Source organism: Brassica napus, chromosome C5 (genome assembly GCF_020379485.1).
Source record: "Brassica napus cultivar Da-Ae chromosome C5, Da-Ae, whole genome shotgun sequence".
Lineage (NCBI taxonomy): Eukaryota > Viridiplantae > Streptophyta > Magnoliopsida > Brassicales > Brassicaceae > Brassica > Brassica napus.
In genome coordinates this window covers 38,161,009-38,183,567 of record NC_063448.1, presented here as the reverse complement: position 1 = coordinate 38,183,567, position 22,559 = coordinate 38,161,009, and the positions used below count along the sequence as shown (strand labels likewise).

Here is a 22,559-nt window from a genome sequence, read left to right as displayed (position 1 = left end):
ATGTGGTATAATGCGCAATGTACCATCAAAATTTATGTTAATGAACTACACATCAAGGTCCATTGTCTACTCTGTTCTAACTGAATCATATCATAAGCATTTCAAGCTTTGTTGTGCAGATTTTACACACATTCTGTTAAAGATCCTTGCGAATAACACTAAAACATTTTACATATATTTTTAAGTTATTTGAAAAAAAGTATACATTCATTATATTTGTGACTATTCTTCGTGATGTATGACTATGATCACTATGATTCATGTATTGAAAATATAGCTGATCTTCATTATTCTTCATTGTTACATTAGTCTAATTGAATCTTTTCGAATATTGCTGATATTTTGAGCAATTGTTCGTGTTATATAACTCTGAATCCTTAACCAAGTTCGTAGTAATGAGTGTTTTAACCTCCTATGTATCTATTCTGTTAACATATAAACTTTAGCTGTAAAGTTTTTTTAATGGACAATAGAAATCAAAATATATGCAAAAAGAAAGGTATAAAGTAAGATTGATTTTTGGTTGAAAAAATAGATTGTTTTTTACTGAGTTTTTATTATGTCTTTCGTTATAATATAAATCTCACGAATTTCAAAGTAATCTTTAAAACATCAATAGTATTTTTATTTTTAAAATATGGAATATATGAAATATGGTGGTCTATTTAATTTAAATGTTAAATTTTGTGTGCATGTTAATTTCGAATTATACGTACTTAGAAGATTGTAATTTGGTAAGATCTGATTATGTGCATAAAGTAATAATATATTCTATCCCATTACCGAACTATAAGGCTTAAATTTGGACAATCAATATTTCAAATAATGTTATTATCTAATTAGCCTGTAGTTTCTTTTTTAATTTTAAATGTCAATATAAAATACCACCATTTTTATTTTAGATAAGACCCAATAATATGTTATATATAACAAATTCACAACTCAAATAATATAAACCTAATATAAGAATGTAACCAACATATAAAGTTGAAATAATGAAGTAAAATATAAATGCAATTTTTTTTTATATTTTCACCCCGCACAAGGTGCGGGTTACCACCTAGTAAGTCTATTATTACATGGAGAAAAACTATTGTAATGATTGAAAGGCTAGTAAACAAATTTTATCAAATTCTCAAAATTAACGCATAAATGTGGAGATCACTGGTCGAAAATGAGGTAAAAGACTTGTGGTGATGGCGATGAAACATTAACTATCATTTAAGTAAATGACAATTGAAGAAAATGGCAAAATCTTTCAAAAATATTGTAAATTTTGAGTTACAGTTTAACTTTCGGGTTTATGATTAATTTTTGGATTCATGATTTTACTTGAGTTCAATGCTTAGTTCTTAGAAGTTAGAGATTAGTTTTGAGTGTGACAGAAAAAGAAAGATTAGTTTTTCATCATTTTTATTAATTTTAAAACATTAATTTTATTATTTTTAAGAACATCTCCAACCATATTTCATATTTTATTTTTAAATGGAGTAATGAAAAAAAAACATTATTATTATATAGAGTAATTTTTTATATTTTTTGTTCATTACTTCATTTCTCACTTTATTTTAGGGTAAAATAGGAGTGTTTAATAATGTATGTATTATAATTTAATAATACTGTAACTTATATTATATATAGTAAACATATAATAGTATTTTATTAATTAGTAGAATTATTAATTTACAAAAAAAAAATACATCTTCATATATTGTTCATTTAAAATAAAAATAATGGTTGTTATCATGGTTTATTTATTGATTAAATTTTATAAATTTGGCTTTTTATTAGATTATTTGGTATATATAATATATATATCAGATAATGTAAATGTCTGGTTAGATGTAATATGATAGTGTGACACTAAAATGGCTTGAACTTTGAAGTATTAAAAATTAAGATTATTATATTTTCAATAAAAATATAATATTTATTTTTATATATACTTATTATATAATTATTATAAATTTATGAATTAAATGAAACTATATATTTTAAAAAATATATTATCTTATTATTTTATTAAATTATATAATAGAACTAATCTAACTTATCATTAATGAAATTTATTATTATTATTATTAAGTAATAATCTAACTCTATTAAAAGTAGAATAACAAGCCTTCTTAGCTATGCCAGGTGGGATCAGAAAATCAGCCACTCGTGTTGCAGCAATTATCCATGTCATTTTGATTAATCTTGGACACGGGTTCTCTTCTTTCTTCTATATTGCTGGCGACGTATCACTTCCTCTTCTTCCACCACGTATTTGCAACCGTCGAAATAACTCCAGCTCTTCACTCCTCTGCAATTAAATATCGAATACTTCCTCATCCTTCCAGCTTCTATATTTAGGAACACGTTGGCAAGTCTCTGCTCATCTTTTCGTCTCGCTATCTTCTTCTATTATTGCAGTCTTCTATTACATCTGGAGAGGGCAATGGAGAGACGGAGAAGCTTGATTGGGTTCGTTGAGAAGCAAAAAATCTTCCCGGGTAGTAATAGAGAGAGCACCAGTTGTGGATCCAGTTCGGTAAGTAACATTATCCTTCTACAAGATCCATTTATTTAGTTACCTCTGACAATGAATTCACGAATGGATCCAGTTATGCATTTCTCCTGAGTTTATTCACCTCCAGTTATTCTTACAATTGATATCATTTTTTGAACTATAGTTGAACTTTATAAATTTGCAAAGCGATCATTCATGGGCATGATGAAGAAAAAGTATTCGAATTCTGCTCACTCACATGCTTCCTCCTGTGCTGATTGAGAAATGTTTACCCCAATTGCTTCAATAAGTGTGATTTTTATTTATTCTCTGAGAGATTAGCTATGATGTTTAAGGGGTTTAAGGGTTATGTGGTATTCTCTACTGTAGTGTCTCTGGACCACTAATTGTTACATCCTCCTTTTTCGTTTCAAGCACTTCCTTTTATAAGAAATCTTTTGGTTTCTCTATAAATCTCTCCAAAACCATAAAGTTGCATCCTTTATTTATTATTCTGCAGATGGTACTCGGAGAAATTCGTGAAAGGACAATGAGATAAAGAAGACTGTGTTCCTGAGTGAAAAACGTAAATAGAATGTCTCTCGGTAACTCACCACTCTACTTCTCTCTTTTATCTCTATTAATGTTTTGTCTGATATTCCTTCCTAATCAATTTATAGGCTCACTTTCTGAGTTTCGGTTTTTCGGTTCTCATGTATTCAAACAGGAGAGTTTAGATCGAAAACTTCTTACGTCCATTTTGGAGTTTTCTGGTGAGTTGAATCCAACTAAAAAAACTGATGCAAAAGAATCATACTTGACCCTTAATGTTTCTCAATAACATTGTCTCTTTGAAACAAATCCATAGAGAAACTTTTTTTAACTATATAGGAAAGCATACGCGATTCTATTACTTAGGAACGCAATCAAAGTAGAAGAATGTTGTATTCTTTATTAGGCATCATCTGTAAAGCAGCATTCATTGTTTCCACAGAACTATCTAGATAACTGTTGTTTCAGAGAACATTTTCTCTCTGTGGGAGTCACATGTCATGTTAGTGATAAACATTTGGCTTTTAAACTTTCAGACATGATGGTTGCCCTTCTGTTGTAAGCCACTTTGGGATTTCTGCGTTTGCAATCTGGTGAGTCAACATCTGATCTTATCGTGTTATTTCAAACATGGAAGCGGGTAGATTGGGCTCCAACCATCGGTTAGAAGGTTTTTTCCCGGATTACTCCAGCAGTTCAATAATAGCTGATGTTATTATATGCGAAAATATGTTTCGGGTGCTGACTTCTTCTTCTTCATCAGCTGGTGCTCCCCTTCGTTTCTTTGTTTATGACAAGTATTTAAAAGGACTAAAAAGGTAAATATACCTTTATATTTGAAATCTGAATTGGAAACATTCTTCAGTCAAAAGTTAATTGAAATCTGAATTTTTCAGAATCCTGGAACACTTTCTAAAGCAATAAAAATTGAACACACTGTGCTTACACTTTCTGGCTCAGGAACTCTAGAGTGGTGACAACATTACAAAAATACTTTCAAAGTATTTGGACCATTGGGATCATCACACTTCACAGCAGAGGTGCGTTCAAGGGACCATCTGTTGAATATTTTGTCAAAAAATAGTAACCCCACGTCATTCACTAAAGATATATTTTCGTACACTCTTACTTTTTTTTTTTTTTTTTTTGGGCACAAGTTCGTACACTCTTACAAACAATGATGTTAGGCCTGTTCGTTTCTCTGACGCAGCGTCAGCGGCGGCAACCAATAAGCGGCAACCAATAATTAACAAACAGATGAGAGAAATTTTAACTGTGTGTTGTTGTATAGTTGCCGCCGGCGACTTCCATTGCTCCTCTTTTCTGTAATTTTATTGCCGCTGCAAATAACAGCGTCTCCCACCTCATACGAAACGTGACGCAGCGTCCAATGATTGTCTTTTCTAACTCTCTAATTTTAATTGGTTGCTGAGCTGTCATTAAAATTTCTTTACATTTTTTATCGTTTGTCGTTGACGCAGCACGTTCTGGAAACGAACAGCACTGTTAACGTAGGGTAAGTTCGAGTTTAGCCCCATCTATTGTATGCCACCAGATAAGGCTCTATGTAAAAGAGGTTTTCATTTCAGATTATTTTGACCGGGAGGTGGTGAGAGATTTCTCTTTGGTGTGGCCTTTCAAGAAATCTGTATTTCTTTTTTTATTGATATCCATTTTAATGCAAAGCCTTCAACATATATATTCTGTTACGCTTTTTTCTACAAGTTTCTTAATATTAAACTTACGTTTCTGTATCGTGTCTCAAAGGTGCAGATCATGATAAACTGTATTGTGAAGAAATCTTTAAATATGATCTTTTTGAATTTCCTTCAGTGACAATAGATAAACTATGCTTCAACTCTTGACATTTAAAAATAGTGAACAATGTGATAGATCAAAATTAAATTGATTTGATCCTTTTTCAAAAAATAATATGTACTAATTTTCTTATACAATTATTATATGTTAAAAGAGAAAGTAACATTCACGACTAAATACATACGCTCTTAAATTTCTCCCCCAAATATAAATTCCACTTTATTTTATGTAAATTTATGGATGTTTTATAATTTTAACAAAAACCTCTATAAGATACTCTTTAAGTCTTTAACACAAATTAAAAAGCAAGAGATTCCCCTCTATCGTAGCGACACGACAGTTTTTGTTTTCGTTAGAGAACTCTGAAATGCAACTATGTAATTTGTGTTTCGTTCTCATGGTTTTACATATGTTTCTACCACATGGAGTTGCTTTACCCATGCCCTAGCTTATTTCTCTCCATTATATATACGTTTTAAATCTCAGTAACACGCTTTTGTTTATCTACATTGTATCAAGCGAAGTTTGTATCTTAAAGTTTTGTAATTCTCAACCATTTTATTTGCTCTTGGACAGAAAACTTGGGAGAAGTTGAAGTTAGCTTCTACACACGATCACATTGGCAAGGTGGCTAAGATCTCTATTTTTCTGTGGTTCTAAACATAAAAAAGTTGTGATTGTTGAAACTCAGTCCATGCTACAGAACTCTAAAAACTTAGAGAAACGTGTTGGCTGGCTCGAGGAAGAAAGAGCAAAGAAAATAGACATATCATCAGCCTGGAAGAAAAATGAAACTTGTGAGGCAAGAGATAAGCCACATGCAATATGCGGTTGGAGAAGCAAAGACAAGCTACCAAGATGAGAATATACAGAACATTGCAGATATGAAGCACATACGAACAAAGAAATGCATAAATCAAAAAATTCTTACAGAAAGACCGAGTTAGCTGAAGAAAATGTAACCGAGGTTTTGCACAAAGGGGTAACGGAGAAGAAGAAGAAAGAACGGAAACATGGGCAATTTGAAAAAGCTTAATTTGGATTTAATAGAAGTGAGGGAGTTTGATTGATAAGGAGATGGAGGCTCAGAGTCTCAGAAGTGAAATGGAGAAGAAAGTAGATGTAACAAACTCAGAAGCTATGGAAGCTAAGCTAACAAGAGTGAAAAATGGAAGTTTCCCAAGGCTGCATAGAATGGAAGTTTCATCCTTCCATCCTTGGCTTCAATCAGTTCAAAGAGGCGTGAAATACATTATAGAACTTGAATTTGGTGAAAATTTTAATTAACGAATAAAATTTTACTAGAAAAATTTATAAGATTAAGAAAAAGAAGATTCATTTACTATATTTTTTTTTGATTTTTTTCATCAAAACCTACCAATGGAAATAAAAACGAAAGAAATATCATGATATTTTCTTTTTCTTTTGTGGTTACCAAGCTCAGTCTTAAAAATATTGACATGAAAATTGAAAGAAAAAAACAACAGTGATTATTATATAATCAAATCCTATTTTTTTTAAAGTACTAAAATCTAAAAAATAAATTTCTATTAATAATTTAGAATTTCTGTTTTTGCTCATGAAAACACATCATCAAGTGAAGAACCACAAATTGACATATCATCAATTTTTTTGAAATATTATAAAATTTACTACATTTGGAAATTTATCTAATAAAATTTATCAGTAAAACATGAATTTTATTTTCTCTACTAAACTCTAATAAACTCCATTTAACCTTTCTTTAGTTCTAAACTTCATCACATTAATTACTATGTTACACGAAACATAGCCCTTTCTCTCTTCATTTGGTAGGTGATGCTATAAAACTCTTTTATCTTAATTGTACTTTGATAAATGGTAATTCTAAAAGCAATTGGAAATTTCATCTTTATCAACTAAGAAAATTAAAGTTTTATATACAACAATACTATGACGTTTACAAATAGGAAGAAGAAAAATATATCCAAACTACCTTCCTTGTCTTTTTGGCTTCATACTATAAAAGTTATAAACCCTATACTAAAACTAAACTTCGCCACAATCAGAAACTTTTAAAACAAAAAATTCCATTTGTACTACTAATAAATTAAGATCAACCATAGTAAGAAAAAATGAAGTTGAAATTGGTTAAACAAAAAGAACTATTGCAAATTAAAAGAAAAATTTACATATAATGTAGAACGTAAAAATCACAAAGAAATAAAAGTTAAAAAAGTTAAAAATGCATACACCTAGAAAAGGATAAATTTAACAAAATTAGAACACATAATTCATGCGTATCACATAAAATAAATAAAAGTCTATACAAATATAATAACATCAGTAAACGGTTTGTACAACAATAATTTGCAAAGATGAGAAAGATGTAGGAAAAACCTACATAGACAAAATCGTTTAGAAGAAAAAACTCCAAGTTTCGCTATCAATGTTGTAGTAGTCTCATTAAAAAATATTGCACAGAGTATGAGTTAAGAAACTCAAATGACTTCAATCGCTTTACTATCAATGAGACCATCCGAACAACATTAACAAGAGATGCGAGCACTGCAATTTGTATAAGTAAATAAGAAGTTCATATATTCCATTTGATACGTGCTGAATCACTTTTATTTCCGAAAAATAAAACATTAGATCGTAGCTATTTTTCAATACTTCAGCAATAACAAATTTTGTGAGTTTATGTTGGCAACAAATATACAAAAAGTTGCATATTCTTCGTTTATGTTTTACCAATCTCATATTTTCAGACATTTATATTTTATCAAGAAAACGTTTACAGAATACACTAATAAAATCAAGAATTTAACTTAAACCCAAACAAATATCTATCATGGAGCAAAACTACAACTTGAAAAAACAAAACACTTCACATTATTACCATACACTCTGTAAAGCAGAGATAACAAATAGAACCCATACATTTTAAATAAATCAAGCAGTCTTAAAACATACAACCTATGTAAATAGCACAAATGGCATCTTGAGTAGGAAAATTCTATTAAAAAAATACAATTATGACCGTAATTGAAAATATGAAAATTCAAGCTATAAAAAATGTGAAACTTTTAGAAAAAAAGTATCAGTTATTCTTACCTTAGATTTCTTCAACTATATCAAAGTGAAAAAAAATCAAAAGAATAAATATAAACCACTGCACTTTTTTAAATTTTTTTTTAAATTGTGTTCTTTTAAAAAAAAAGACGTTAGTGGTTCTTTTAACTCAAACTAACAAAATTTAATAAAATTTACAATATGATCTTAGAAAACAAATTATTTTTATTATGTTCAATTTAGAGTCATTTTCAAATATTTATAAAATTTAAATATATTTAAATATAAAATAATTTTATTGTAAACTCACCTGCCCGTAGGGCGGGCCAACCCCTGGTTTAACTAATTTCTATTGTACATTGTATATGGTGTTTGATGAGGGAAATGTTTTTTTTTTTTGGAACAAAATAACAAAAGAGTATATTGAACGTATGAATGTTTCTCTGGTTTTCATTTCCCTTTTGTACTGGGTCTAACCCAATTTGCAGACGTTAAAAAAAAGAAAGGAAATATGAATTTGAACTAAAACTGATTTTGAAGGGATACCATACTTGTCGGCCCATTAGTTTATAAGTTAACCAAATTCATTTGTAATTTGTAAATGAGCTTAAATGGCGAGATCAAGAGACTCTTATAAATGCTGTTACGAAGCAAAACGTTCGAACATTTGTGTGCATTTTTTCTGATTTTGTAAGTTTTTTTTTGTCAAAATATTCTGCCAACATATCACCAAACAGATTCATTTTGAAAATATTTCTTTTCACTTGATAGGAGTTGATGATAACTTATATGCTTTAGTTTTCCGTGTCATCCGCAACAGAAACTGCGCTTGAACCTTAAATGTGTGGACAAACTTCACATCCAGCTAACATCACAACGAGGCATTCTATACAAGACGAGTCTAATTTCTGAAGTTGATGAATTTTTAATATCATCCGAGTGTTTTAATACTTCAAATTGAAAATGAAAAGGAACAAGATTTATTTTCCATTCTCAAACGTGAGACGCTAGTCCATTAGTCTTTAAGGTGTTAACTGATTCTAACTATCTCAATTTTGGTGGTTAGATTTCCAGTTAATAGATCAGACACTCAGATAGACGTATGATTAATGAATCATGTTACTAATTGACATTAGCCTAGTAATTTATAAACTATAAAACGAACATAAAAAATTGTAAGCTCAAGAACTTGGAGCTTGATAGGTTGCTGCAGTGGTGGAGCTTTGTTCACATACTTGCGTTACACACGAAGAATGGTGTGTGACACATGCTTCGGAGAATAAAAAGGAATAGTCAAGATGCGATGATGTGAGATATTTTCGTATGTTTGGTTGACGAAATTAGCATTAAAAAAATGTTACTACATTACAAATTAGAAGATTTGGTGATGATAGAATATAAGAAATAGTATATTAGATAATAGGAAAATATTATTTAATATATATCTTAGCTTTTACCTAGTTTGGGGTTAGAGATTTCACGATGTAATTCTCAGAGAGAAACACAAGGGGTTTTGAAATTTCATAGCTGAGTGAATTGATAGACTTGATTAACAAGTGTTGAGTTAAGCAAGTTGGGTGTGTTAGAAATCGATATGTGTCGAGTTGTGTAATTCGGATCAAACAAGTCTGTAAGAGATTGTGTAAGGGATTTCTAATAAAAGATATACGAGTTATTGGAATTACTTTGTGCCTTGTGTTTTCGATGTATCTCGACTTTTACAATTGGAATCAGAGCGGGACATCTAAATGAAAAAGAGTTATTTAAACCAAGGTGAGATCTTGAGAAGAGGATATGGCGATTTTGGCACATAATATGTCGTTGCTGAATGATGTGAATTATGGATACTGGAAAGTGAGAATGAGAGCAAACTTACGTGGAGCTGATGAAGATATCTGGACAGTTGTTCAATCTGGATGGGAAGAACTGTGTGTGATGCAAGAAGATGGCTTGAAGACACTTAAAATAAAGACAAATTGGACTGCAACAGAGAAAAAATTTTCAAGGTTTAATGCGAAAGCACTGGATACAATCTTCAGTTCTGTAGATGGAAAGCAATTTGAGCTTATACAAGGATGTGAATCAGCTAAGGTGGCTTAGGATAGAAGGGTTCTGCTCCAAAAAATCAAGCTATTCCAGTCGATGTTATCAAGTTTGTAAAAGGTACTCCATCTCACCCTGAAAGTAGCTCGAAAGCTGAGAAAATACATACATATGCACCTGTGAAAAAAGAACCTAATGCTCAGACAAGACTGCACTCTCCAAAGCCTGCAATAACTAGGAGGAATGGTTGTTTGTTTTGTGGGAATCATGGTCATAAGGTTGATTTCTATTATTCTCGAGGAAACCAGTTTGAGCGAGCTTGGAGGATGAACATTTGTTATGTGGAACCTAGAAGGTGTGGACATGTATGTATAGCTAAAAAGGATATGTATCCCAAGTTTACGAAAGGTGTGTCACACGAGCATACCAATGTGTCATACACTCGAATGGTTGATCAATATACTGAAGTTGAAGAACCAGTTCGATGGCCTAGAAGGTATTGAGGGTTTTGATGGTCCAACAAGTATCATGAAGTTTTTCACAGAGTTTTTCACTCAAGCAGGAGGAGATTGTACTTGATTCAGGGGGTAGTTTAAGTTAATACTTTGGTGGGATGTATGATGCATGTTGTGCGTAGAGGTTATTGAGCTTGAGTTGTAAAACTCAGTGAAAAAAAGGGAGAATGTAAGCTCAAGAATTTGGAGCTTGATAGGTTGCTGCAGTGGTGGAGCTTTGGTTCACATACTTGCGTTACACACGAAGAATGGTGTGTGACACACGCTTCAGAAAATAAAATGGAATAGTCAAGATGCGATGATCTGAAATATTTCCATATGTTTGGTTAACGAAATTAGCATTAAAAGAATGTTACTATATTACAAATTAGAATATTTGGCGATGCTAGAATATAAGAAATAACATATTAGATAAATGGAAAATATTATTTAATATATATATTAGCTTTTACCTAGTTTGGGGTTAGAGATTTCACGTTGTAATTCTCAGAGAGAAACACAAAGGGTTTTGAGATTTTATAGCTGAGTGAATTGGTAAACTTGTCAACAAGTGTTGAGTCAAGCAAGTTGGGTGTGTTAGAAATCGATCCGTATTGAGTTGTGTAATTCAGATCAAACAAGTCTGTAAGAAATTGTGTAAAGAATTTCTAATAAAAGATATAGGAGTTATTGAAATTATTTTGTGCCTTGTATTTTCGCCGTATCTCGATTTTTACAAAAGTAACATTAGGAAACAAATAACACCTTAACTATCGATTAACTGATTAAGTATCATAACAGTTAGATGTGTGATTTGTGCCTATCACTTTTTCATATGTTAAAAATGAATAATGATTATTGCCAGACATGTGTACTCAATCTTACTGACCTTTCCAGAAGATAAATAACTGTACTATACACCATATATATTAGGAATCCAAATAAATAAAAATGAGTATTACTTCCAATGAATATGCAAAAGCTAATATAATTGGAAAGTACACTATGATTTTCTGAAGAAGAGAAAATGATCAAAAGATTTATAAACGATAATACATTATTTGGTATAAAATTGATTATCATTTAACCGCTGGTCATCATCATCCTCACAAATTCATCATAATTGACTTGACCATCACCATCCAAATCTGCCTCCTTAATCATTTGATCAACCTCCTCATCTGTGAGCTTCTCCCCAAGATTGATCATCACGTGCCTCAACTGCAATTATATATCAACAACTATGATATTAAATGATGTTTTGAGTAAAACAATACACAAATTTCATTTTTAAAACCTTAAATTTCATGAGTTTCTTTGTCGACTTATATAATATAAGTTATATTCGTGTTGCAGCCAAAATATTTTTCTGGAGAAAGTAACATTTAATGGTTATTAAAGAAAATATTTTGATGGGTCTGAAAAGAATATGTAAAAATATTATTTGCACAAGGCGAAAGACATGTGGCCTGCCCAATAAACCAATAGAATCATAGGTTCATTTACTAATTGTTTGTTAGAATTTTTATATGTTTCTTTTGGCCTCGTTATCCTCCAGAAAAGTCACAGAGCCAGCTAGCTCGAACCCTCAAACAATTTACCTTTCTACGACACAAGACAGACATATCTTGTTGTTATTTACTTCTCTAGATTTCAAATACTCCAAAATTTTAGAGAAAAGAGGAAAATAGTCGAATAAGACACTAGGTGAACAAAAAAAAGGTCGAATAAGACACCTAAAGGATCTCTTGTACACCTAAATATCATCTAAGCCTTGTTTGATATTGTCATTAATTGAAAAGTGTTGGGTTTTCCCTCATTAGCCCAAGAATAATAACTAATCAAGTTATAACCCAAGAGCCCAAGAAGAAGAGATATGTAGAGAAAAATGGAGAAAGATGAAGAAGTGTGTAAAAGAAGAATTGTGTAGAAGAAGAGAGAAAGTTATGAAGTTAGATATTTTGAAATAAATAATAATTTAGAGAAATCTAGAACTTGTTGGAGTGTGCTCCTCCACTTGTATAAATAGGGGTGCTTGGCACCATTTGTAATCATCCCACATCAAGAAAACAAAGAGAAAAAACATTTGTAAGAGAGAGTTCTCAAAACAAAATCTTTGTAAACCCTTTCCAAAATTATAAAGAGTCTTCTTCTTAAATCTTTTAGTTGTCTAATCCCATCTTCATCTCATCGATATTGGGTAATATTCCCAACAAGTGGTATCATAGCTAGGCTCAAACATAACATCAAGACCCGTGAGATTCAAGATGGAGGCCACCATTACCTTTGAAGGTGACATGTTCAAGCTCACGACGGACAACTTCTCTTATTGGAAACCGATGATGGAAGATCACCTTTATTGTAAGGATTTGCATGAACCCATCATCATGAAGGAGAAGCCGGAAGGAAAGGATGACAAAACATGGGAAATACTAAACCGAAAGGCGGTTGCTGTAATCCGTAAGTACATTGACCGATCTCTCTTTGAACATGTTTCTACCTACACAAATGCTTTTGAATTATGGACAAAACTTGAATCCATGATTCAAAAGAAAACACCACGAAACAAAGCTCTTCTTGTTCGACGGTTGGTAAAGTTGGAGTACAAGGATGGCCAGAGCATGATGGAGCACTTGAACAATTTCAAGGGGATTGTAAATCAGCTTAACAAAGTTGATATGAAGGTTGAAGACGAAATGCAAGCCCTTTTACTCCTTAGTTCACTACCGGGGAGTTGGGACACAGTAGTTGTCACTCTAAGCAATTCAGCACCGGAGGGAAAGCTTACCATGGACACCGTCACTGATAGCCTTCTAAACGAAGAAGTTCGCAGGAAGGAGCGAGGTTCGAGTTCTTATTCAGAAGCTAACATTGTTGATAGAAGGGGTAGAGAAGAGACTCGTGGTCACAATGGAAGCAGAGGACGAGACCAATCTCGAGGAAGATCCAAGTCACGTCCAAGAGTTACATGCTATTATTGTGGTAAGTCGGGTCACATGAAGTCAGAATGTCGGTTTCTCAAGAAATATAAACAAGCCGGTAATATCAAACCAGACCGGTTCAATCCTACAAAGAAGCATGAGGACAAGACAACAACCATTGTTGAAGACCAGAGCCAAGATTTATATCTTGTTGGAGAATGTAATCTTAGCTCTGATGATAGCTCATGGATCGTTGATTCTGGTGCTTCTTTTCACGTCACCCCTCATGGAAGCTTCTTCACACCCTATCAAAGTGGTGACTTTGGTAACGTTCAAATGGGAAATCAAGGAAGAAGCAAGATCATTGGAAAGGGGGATGTTATTCTTACATCAAACACTGGATGTAAGATAGTTCTCAAGGATGTGAGACATGTTCCCGACATGCGACTCAATCTCATATCAACCGGAAAGCTCGATGATGTCGGCTTGGACAGTCATTTTGGTGGTGGCAAATGGAAGTTAACCAAAGGAAGTTTGATCATGGCTCGAGGAAGAAAAGAAGGCTCGTTATACGTTACTCAAGCCAAGCTTTGCAAGGAAGAGTAAATGTCGCAAGTGATGACATCGATATATGGCACCGAAGACTCGAGCATATGAGTGAGAAAGGTTTAAATATACTTTCTCGCAAGAAACTTCTTCCTGATATGAAAGGTATTTCTCTCACACCATGTCATGATTGCTTAGCCGGAAAACAACATAGGGTCGCTTTCCGAAGATCATCTACGTCTATGAGAAGAAAGCATATTCTTGATCTTGTGCATACTGACGTATGCTCCATGTCCGAGAAATCCAATGGAGGGGCATCATATTTCGTCACCTTTATTGATGACCATTCAAGGAAGGTATGGGTATACCTTTTGAAGTCAAAAGATCAAGTTCTTGATGCTTTCAAGGAATTTGTAGCCCAAGCAGAGCGAAGTACGGGTCAAAAACTCAAGTGTGTTCGATCTGACAATGGTGGAGAGTATCGAGGTCCCTTTGAAGCGTTTTGCAAAGCTCATGGAATCAGGATGGAGAAGACACCACCAAAGACGCCACAACTGAACGGGCTAGCTGAAAGAATGAATCGAACGATCACAGAAAGAGTTCGGTGCATGCTCTCTCACGCTAAACTACCCAAGCCATTTTGGGGAGAAGCCATAAAGACTGCAGTGGACGTCATAAATCTTACACCATCAGTTCCTTTGGAAGGCGATGTCCCGGAGGAAGTTTGGTCGGGTAAGAAGGTCTCTTACAACCATTTGAAGGTGTTCGGTTGCAGAGCATTCGTCCATATCCCTAAGGATGAACGAGCCAAGTTAGACTCCAAGACTAAAGAGTGCATCTATCTTGGATCACCAAAAGATGAATTCGGCTATCGGCTTTGGGATCCGGTTAACAGAAAAATTATCCGGAGCAGAGATGTTGTTTTCTTCGAAGATCAAACAATCGAAGACATCAACAATTCAAAGAGACCAAAGCTAAGAGTTGTAAGAAATTAAGATTCTCTTAATCCCCAAGACCATGAACAAGTGATTGAAGATGATGGCGTTAATCAAGAAGAAGGGGATCCTATCATGGATCCAAATGGTGATGAAAGCGAAGAAGTTCAAGTGGAGCCAGAGGAAGAACATGAGCCAAGAAGGTCTGGAAGAGAGACAAGACCATCCGTAAGATATTATCGAGATGAGTACGTTAATCTTACAGATGAGGGGGAGCCTCAAAGCTATGAAGAGGCCATCGGAGACACTCATAAAGATGAGTGGGTTGAAGCTATGCAAGATGAAATGCAATCCTTGCATGATAATCACACTTATGAGCTGATGAAGCTACCAAAAGGAAAGAGAGCCTTGAAGAACAAGTGGGTGTACAGGTTGAAGTATGAAGAGGGAAGCTCAAATCCAAGATACAAAGCTCGATTGGTTGTGAAAGGATTCAACCAGAAGAAAGGCATAGATTTCGAAGAAATATTCTCTCCGGTGGTGAAGATGTCCTCTATCCGAGTGGTTCTTGGTCTAGCATTGGTTCTAGACTTTGAGATTGAACAACTCGATGTCAAGACGGCCTTTCTACATGGTGAACTCGAGGAAGAGATCTATATGGAGCAACCTGAAGGATTCAAAGTTCCAGGAAAAGAAGACTTGGTGTGCCGATTAAAGAAGAGTCTTTACGGTCTCAAGCAAGCTCCAAGACAAGGGTACAAGAAGTTTGACTCCTTCATGGTGGATCATAACTTCAAGAAAACCAAGAATGATCATTGCGTTTTCATAAAGAGGTACGAAAGCGGCGACTTTCTCATATTATTGCTCTATGTTGATGATATGTTAATTGTGGGTCAAGATCGCAACAAGATAGCCGCATTAAAGAAAGATTTGGGAAGATGTTTTGCGATGAAAGATCTGGGGCAAGCGAGACAGATTCTTGGAATGAAGATCACTCGGGATAGGCCAAAGAAGCTTTTATGGTTGTCCCAAGAACGATATGTTGAAAGGGTGTTGGAGAGATTCAACATGCACAAAGCAAAGCCGGTGAGCACTCCACTTGGTGGACATTTCAAGCTAAGTTCGAAGCAAAGTCCAACAAGTGAGAAGGAGAAAGAGGAAATGAAGACTACCCCATATGCATCAGCAGTGGGCAGTCTCATGAATGTTATGGTGTGCACCAGACCCGACATTGCCTATGCTGTAGGAGTTGTGAGTCGCTTTCTAGCGAATCCAGGAAAGGAGCATTGGAAAGCAGTTAAGTGGATCCTACGCTATCTACGAGGCACAACGAAGAAGTGTCTATGTTTTGGCAATGAAAAATTGGAGCTGAACGGTTACACCGATACAGATTGGGCTGGTGATAAAGATTCAAGGAAATCAACATCAGGCTTTGTTACTACCTTTGCAGGGGGAGCTGTTTCCTGGCAATCGAAACTACACAAGTGTGTTGCCTTATCCACCACGGAAGCAGAATACATCGCAGCAACGGAAGCATGCAAGGAGATGCTATGGATGAAGAATTTCTTGCTTGAGTTAGGAGTAAAACAAGAAAAGTACAACATGCTATGTGACAACCAAAGTGCTATTCACCTAGCAAAGAATCCAACATTTCACTCTCGCTCGAAGCACATCGACATTCGGCATCATTGGATTCGAGAAGTTCTTGAAGAGAAGCTTCTACATCTCAACAAGGTACACACCGATGAAAACTGGTCAGACTTTATGACTAAGGTATTACCGATCAAGAAGTTTGAAGATTGCTGCAAAGGCACGGGGATGACAACGGTTTCGGGCTAAATCGGGAAGGGGGAGATTTGTTGGGTTTTCCCTCATTAGCCCAAGAATAATAACTAATCAAGTTATAACCCAAGAGCCCAAGAAGAAGAGATATGTAGAAAAAAATGGAGAAGGATGAAGAAGTGTGTAGAAGAAGAGAGAAAGTTATGGAGTTAGATATTTTGAAATAAATAATAATTTAGAGAAATCTAGAACTTGTTGGAGTATGCTCCTCCACTTGTATAAATAGGGGTGCTTGGCACCATTTGTAATCATCCCACATCAAGAAAACAAAGAGAGAAAATATTTGTAAGAGAGAGTTCTCAAAACAAAATCTTTGTAAACCCTTTCCAAAATTATAAAGAGTCTTCTTCTTAAATCTTTTAGTTGTCTAATCCCATCTTCATCTCATCGATATTGGGTAATTTTCCCAACAAAAAGATCCTATGTTCCTAACCATGATTTATAGCTGGATTTCTCCTATATAGGAGTAAAACCTACTTTAGACATTGAATTATTAGATACCAAAACAATCAGTCGTAATTGTATATGGATCATCGATGTCTTCAATCATTGAATTTAATAAAACATAATGAGACCGCAAGTACAGAGTCTTCTGCAATGCGCAACGGAGTACATCGAATTGATCTTTACTCTATAATACTTGATCAACGAAAATCTAACTACGATTAAATATATAAGGATCGATAGATATGCTTAACAAAAATAGGAAACATTAATTCGATTAAGAGAGGAAAGCGTGATAAGTTATATGCTAACCTTACTAGCAGAGATGTAACCATTTTGGTCTTTGTCAAACACTTTGAATGCTTCTTTCAGCTCCTCATCTGCATCAGTTTCCTACCAAAATGTCAAAAAAAAAAGTCAATAAACAAATACCAAAACCTCAATATGATTATTATCTAAGTTTAGCAAAAAGAAAAAGATTACTGATCTAATTTCATATAATTAATGTAAACCTGGATTTTGCCGCCCATGAGGTTGAGGAACTCAGAGAATTCGATGGTGCCGTTACCATCGGAGTCGATCTCATTGATCATGTCTCGAAGCTCTTGTTCGGTTGGATTCTGATCCAACGAGCGGATCACAGTAGCAAGTTCATCAGCAGTGATGCAACCATCCCCATCTTTGTCGAACAGACAAAAGGCCTCTTTAAACTCCATTATCTGTTCTTGCGTCAGTTCCAGTTGTTGTTTTGTCTCATCCATAATAAAACTGTTCTTTTGAGAGTGAGAATGAGGCAGAGAGAGAAGAGCAAATGTAATGCTTCAAAGTGCTTCAACTCTCGTTCTGCACTTCTGATTTCCTATTTGTACAAGTCTTTGTTTTAGACTTTCCTGCTTTGGACTCGTTCACTTTTCCACTTTTTTTTTGTCTTTATTTAAATTTCAAATAATTTATTTGGAATTTGAATTCCAATCCATGATTCAAGATTTTATTTCCTTAAAAAGTTTTAAATACGAATGAGTCAGGTGGGATATTTTTAGGTTAACTACAATGAACTGATTGTGAAACCTTTTTTAAAACTCTGTTTTAGCGTTTAAAAATCACACATATTAGAAAAATATAAGTTTTATGCATAATTTTATTGACATGAAGATTAGCATCACGTCAATTTTCTCTGGAGTTATATGTTTTTTCATACTATATTAATCGCTTTAGTTCCCAGAAACGAGTAAACCATCGAAACATCAAAGCAAATTTAAGGGATTATATGTCCAGTCCTAAAACAAATCATAGAATACAATGACTAACATAAAGCGTAGATGGTTGTCTGAATTATGTAATTCGTAACACTAAATGGAATGTATACAATATGTTCGTAATGTATACAGTATGTTCGTAACAAAAAAGGGATATATGTGTAGTAAAATACTTATAATATAACCAAGTGGTGGTAGCCTAGTGACACTATCTTGGTGCTTGTTGTGTATCCACATCAATTATGGGTTCGATTCTTCCTATGAACTAAATTATCATCACTTTGCTAGTTTGGGTTTGGGATTCGGCCTAAATAGTTTACACGCTGGATCGTAACAGATGACAACAACGACAAGTCGGAATAGTTTCGATTCACGGTGGTTTCTCGGAGGTCCTCTCCCTTTCTCTTCTCTGCGATTTGGTTATGCTCTGTTGTGGTGGCCTCCATGGGAGCTTGGTGGTCCCGGTGTCTCGTCGGGGACTTTGGCTTATGCGCTCAGTTTGAGGACGGCGGGATCTACGAGTGGTCTCGTGATGGAGGAGCAATCTTTGGGGATGGCGGGTTCCTCGAGATGAGTCTTCCTCTGATGCGGTCTCTTCTCGACTCAGAGGTGACGGTGGAATTGTACGCGGTTTCATCGGATCTGTGAATCGGCGACCATACAAGGTAGATACGGTGGTTAGGGTTTCGGGGTTCAAGTCTTCTTAGATCCGGCATTGTGGCCGCGGGTCTCCTCCGACGGGGTCTCGATGACGGTTACAGAACGGTGGCTGGTTTGGACACATGGCCGACGCAAAATCACGACTACTGGATTGGTTGACCTCCTGTGTTCATCTGAACTGAAGCTCTACTTCACTTGACTTATTTCCCTCACTTAATTCCTTTAACTCTCTTATTTTTTACTTTATCTTTGTTTTAAGCCTGATTCCCTACAGCCTATTGCCGATGTTTCACATACCGGAGACGGTTGTACTGTTCTTATTCCCGATTTTTTTGGTTGATATTTAATTTATATATAATTATTAAAAAATATGAAATTATAGATCAATCACTTGGGTCGTGTTCCTTTGGAAAAAATCAGTTTTACCATAAGTTTTATACATTTAAAAAAAAAATTACAGTTAAAGGTAATCATTTTATTAGTACTTCAAATTTAGGATAAAAACTAAGGGGGGAACTAAGTTAACTCTTTTAAATCATTTATAAATTTATGAAAATATTTATAATTTTTTATAGAAGTTTATAAATTCAACCTCACACCCTAAAGACTAAATTCTAAACAATAATAACTAAATCCTAAATTTATATATTATAATATTTTTAATTAAATGTATTTAAAAAAAAATAACCAACTTAAATTATTTTAATCAATTTCTTACCTTTTTTGTGTTTAATATGTTTTTCTTTTGTCTTTAGCATAGTCGTCCATATTGAACAAGAAAACACATTCCAGCCCAATCAAATTACTACCGATCCTTTACGTCATAGATCCACCAAACATTACTAGTACTAAAATAGAAAGAATAAAAATATATATTTACCTATGTTACATGGAATGGTACACATAGAAGGGGAATTATATGAAAGAACATAAACAAAGTAAAAAAAACATTAGGAAAGTGGATACGTGTTAGAAAGCATATAGCAACGTATATATATTAAAAATATTCGTAAGACTTATGACTAAAAATTATATTTCAAATAAAAAGTAAAAAATCACTTATTCATTTTTAATAATTGTATAATCATTCAGTTCATATTATAATTACAAAATACTAACAAACTAAATCTATAAAAAAATGTTGTCTTATTAATCTAATATCTCACAAATAATTGATAAAATATATTATTTGAATATATATGCAAGAGCTTCTATAAAAAAAACTATTGTGCACAAATTTAATTTAAAATTTTAGTTTTAATACTTTTATATTTTTATTCTCTCTATTTTAATACTAGTAATTTTTATATTTTATTTAAAATAAAAACATAACGTTATATTTCTTAATTATTTATGACATTGGTTTTTTAAATGGGAGTGCGGTTTCAAAATGAAAATGTAATTTTCCACCGTGTTTTTAAAGAGATTATTTTAGAAGTGTTTTGGAAAAAAAAAATTCGAAGTTTTCATAAGCTTCTTATTCCAAATCCGTTTTCGGAAGGGAAAGCAGATATTTGATGAAAATTCCGTGCTACTTAGGTTCATATTTCATATTTTGGAAAACAAAAATACAAATTGGTTATTTAAAGAATACTCTACTTACATGATATGACTAATATTTTAGTATGCTTATTCATTAATGTCTAATTAGTTTATAAATTGTATCGCTGTATATATATCTGGTGAGCAGGTATATATTAAAACTGAATTGAAACTGTGCGAACCTATACAAAATACGTATTGCTTTATTGATTATGTAAGAAAAATATGTGTACGAATTGGATTTGATCTATGACATGTTAGCTGTGTGGTTCAAAGGTGTTACAAAGGTAATGTGATAATCTATATTTTAGAACAAAATGGTAATATATAAATTCATTGTATACGTAGAGTAGATAAAGACCACTTTATTACAAAAAAGAAGAAGAAGATAAAGACCACTTTAGGGAAAAAACAATTAAAGACCAGACTCAGAAGCAACCAATCAAATACCATTACATTACATAGTGACGATGCATGCTTAAATCTTGTTGACTAAGCTGAATTGACCTTGCCGGAATCATCATAAGGATCTTAATCAATCATTAAGAAACAAAAAACTGAATCTAAGGACATCTCCGATGGTGCATCAAAACGAAGGAAAACATAAAAAAATGATGAAAATCCATATTTCATTTTGAGGGGAAAAATAAAATAAAAATATTATTCTTTCAAATCTGAGAGAACACTATTCACAACCTCATTTTGATGTCAAGATTTTTTTTATTTACATAATGGTCATTTACTTTTTGACAATCTTTATTTTATGCATAAACAAAACATTAACATTAAACATAACTTTTATAACATTATATCTAATATGTATATACTGATTAAATTTCTTAAAATATAATTACCAATAATTAGTTATTAAAATATAATTTATAATTTATAATTTTATAAATTATAAAATATAATTAAAAGAAAAGAAAATAGAAAAAAATACCATTAACCAATACAAAGTTAAGAAAACAACAAACTTAATCCAACATGTAACAATTCTAAACATAAGACAAACTTAATATAATATTGATTAAAATAACTTAATAATCAGGTAGATTATTTCTAGATCCACCAAGATCACTAAAATATTGATTGAATGTGGTAGATGCATGAGGAGTTCCTTGATCTTGGTGTTGTGTATCCATTTTCTGTAACATCTGTGTTTGTTCAGTTTGGACATATGCACGAATATTTGAATCTTGAATGGAAGCTAAATCTCGAAATAAAATTTTGTTCTCTTCCTTTAGTTCTTTTAAGGCATAATTCCGACTCTGAATCTCCAAGTGGTGTTCCCCTTGTGTAGTTGTCTTTCTAGTTGCTCCAAAAGTCGTTTGTTTCCTTCTTCTAAGGTATTGATGACGATAGATGTTTGATCATCACATTTTTTTTTAACTTAGCCTTTTTCACTCCAATTGGTCTCTGAGATGAAACCCCACCAGTAACATCTTCCCTGTCATCTAAATTTAGAGAAAATGAAGACAAACTTGGAGATGCTTGTGTAGCAGAATCATGAGTATGATTTTTAGATTCAGAAGATGTATATCCAAAACCACACGGATTTCTCACTTGTCTAGCATGAGAGCCTTGATCTTGAAATTTCTTAATTTTTTTAATAATATTCCAAACATGATCAAACTTCCAACCTGATTTGCATTTTGGATCTTCCATCAGCATCTCTTTGGCCTGATTAAACTGCACAATATTTTAAGCTAATGATTATTTATTCAAATAAAACATGAAAAATTACAAGTAATATATTATAACTTACAATATCATTATTTGAAGCACCACTTGGACGCCTATTTTCGCATTGTCTGATGCATGCATGTACTTTTTTTGTTGCTTTTTCATTAGTCTGAACACAACCTTGGATGGATCTTCTTGAACGTTCACTCCAATTTTCATTTTTCTCATTCTCGTAGGTTTCTACCAAACGAGATCAGAACTGATCAGATGTTTGA

At 33.2% G+C, this 22,559-nt stretch overlaps 1 protein-coding gene and 1 long non-coding RNA gene across 3 annotated transcripts; one reads left to right on the top strand and one right to left on the bottom strand.

Moving 5' to 3' along the window:
- The first annotated feature begins 1,789 nt into the window (after window positions 1–1,789).
- On the top strand, window positions 1,790–4,740 carry LOC106397856. 2 transcript variants are annotated; one of them, XR_007324014.1, is made up of 8 exons: window positions 1,790–2,533; window positions 3,012–3,096; window positions 3,219–3,264; window positions 3,580–3,713; window positions 3,807–3,861; window positions 4,004–4,083; window positions 4,201–4,559; window positions 4,633–4,740. It is a non-coding gene; the product is annotated as an uncharacterized LOC106397856 (long non-coding RNA). The 2 variants fall into 2 exon arrangements; XR_002658912.2 differs by having other exon boundaries at window positions 1,793–2,533; window positions 3,580–3,861.
- A 6,582-nt stretch (window positions 4,741–11,322) lies between these two features.
- Window positions 11,323–18,145, bottom strand: LOC106397401 (calmodulin-like protein 11). Its single transcript, XM_013837987.3, has 3 exons — window positions 17,653–18,145; window positions 17,453–17,533; window positions 11,323–11,673 (listed from the first exon to the last, which is right to left on the bottom strand). Exons 1-3 carry the CDS (start codon window positions 17,899–17,901, stop codon window positions 11,536–11,538), a joined length of 468 nt encoding a protein of 155 aa, XP_013693441.2. The 5' UTR covers window positions 17,902–18,145; the 3' UTR covers window positions 11,323–11,535.
- Between the last annotated feature and the right edge of the window lie 4,414 nt (window positions 18,146–22,559).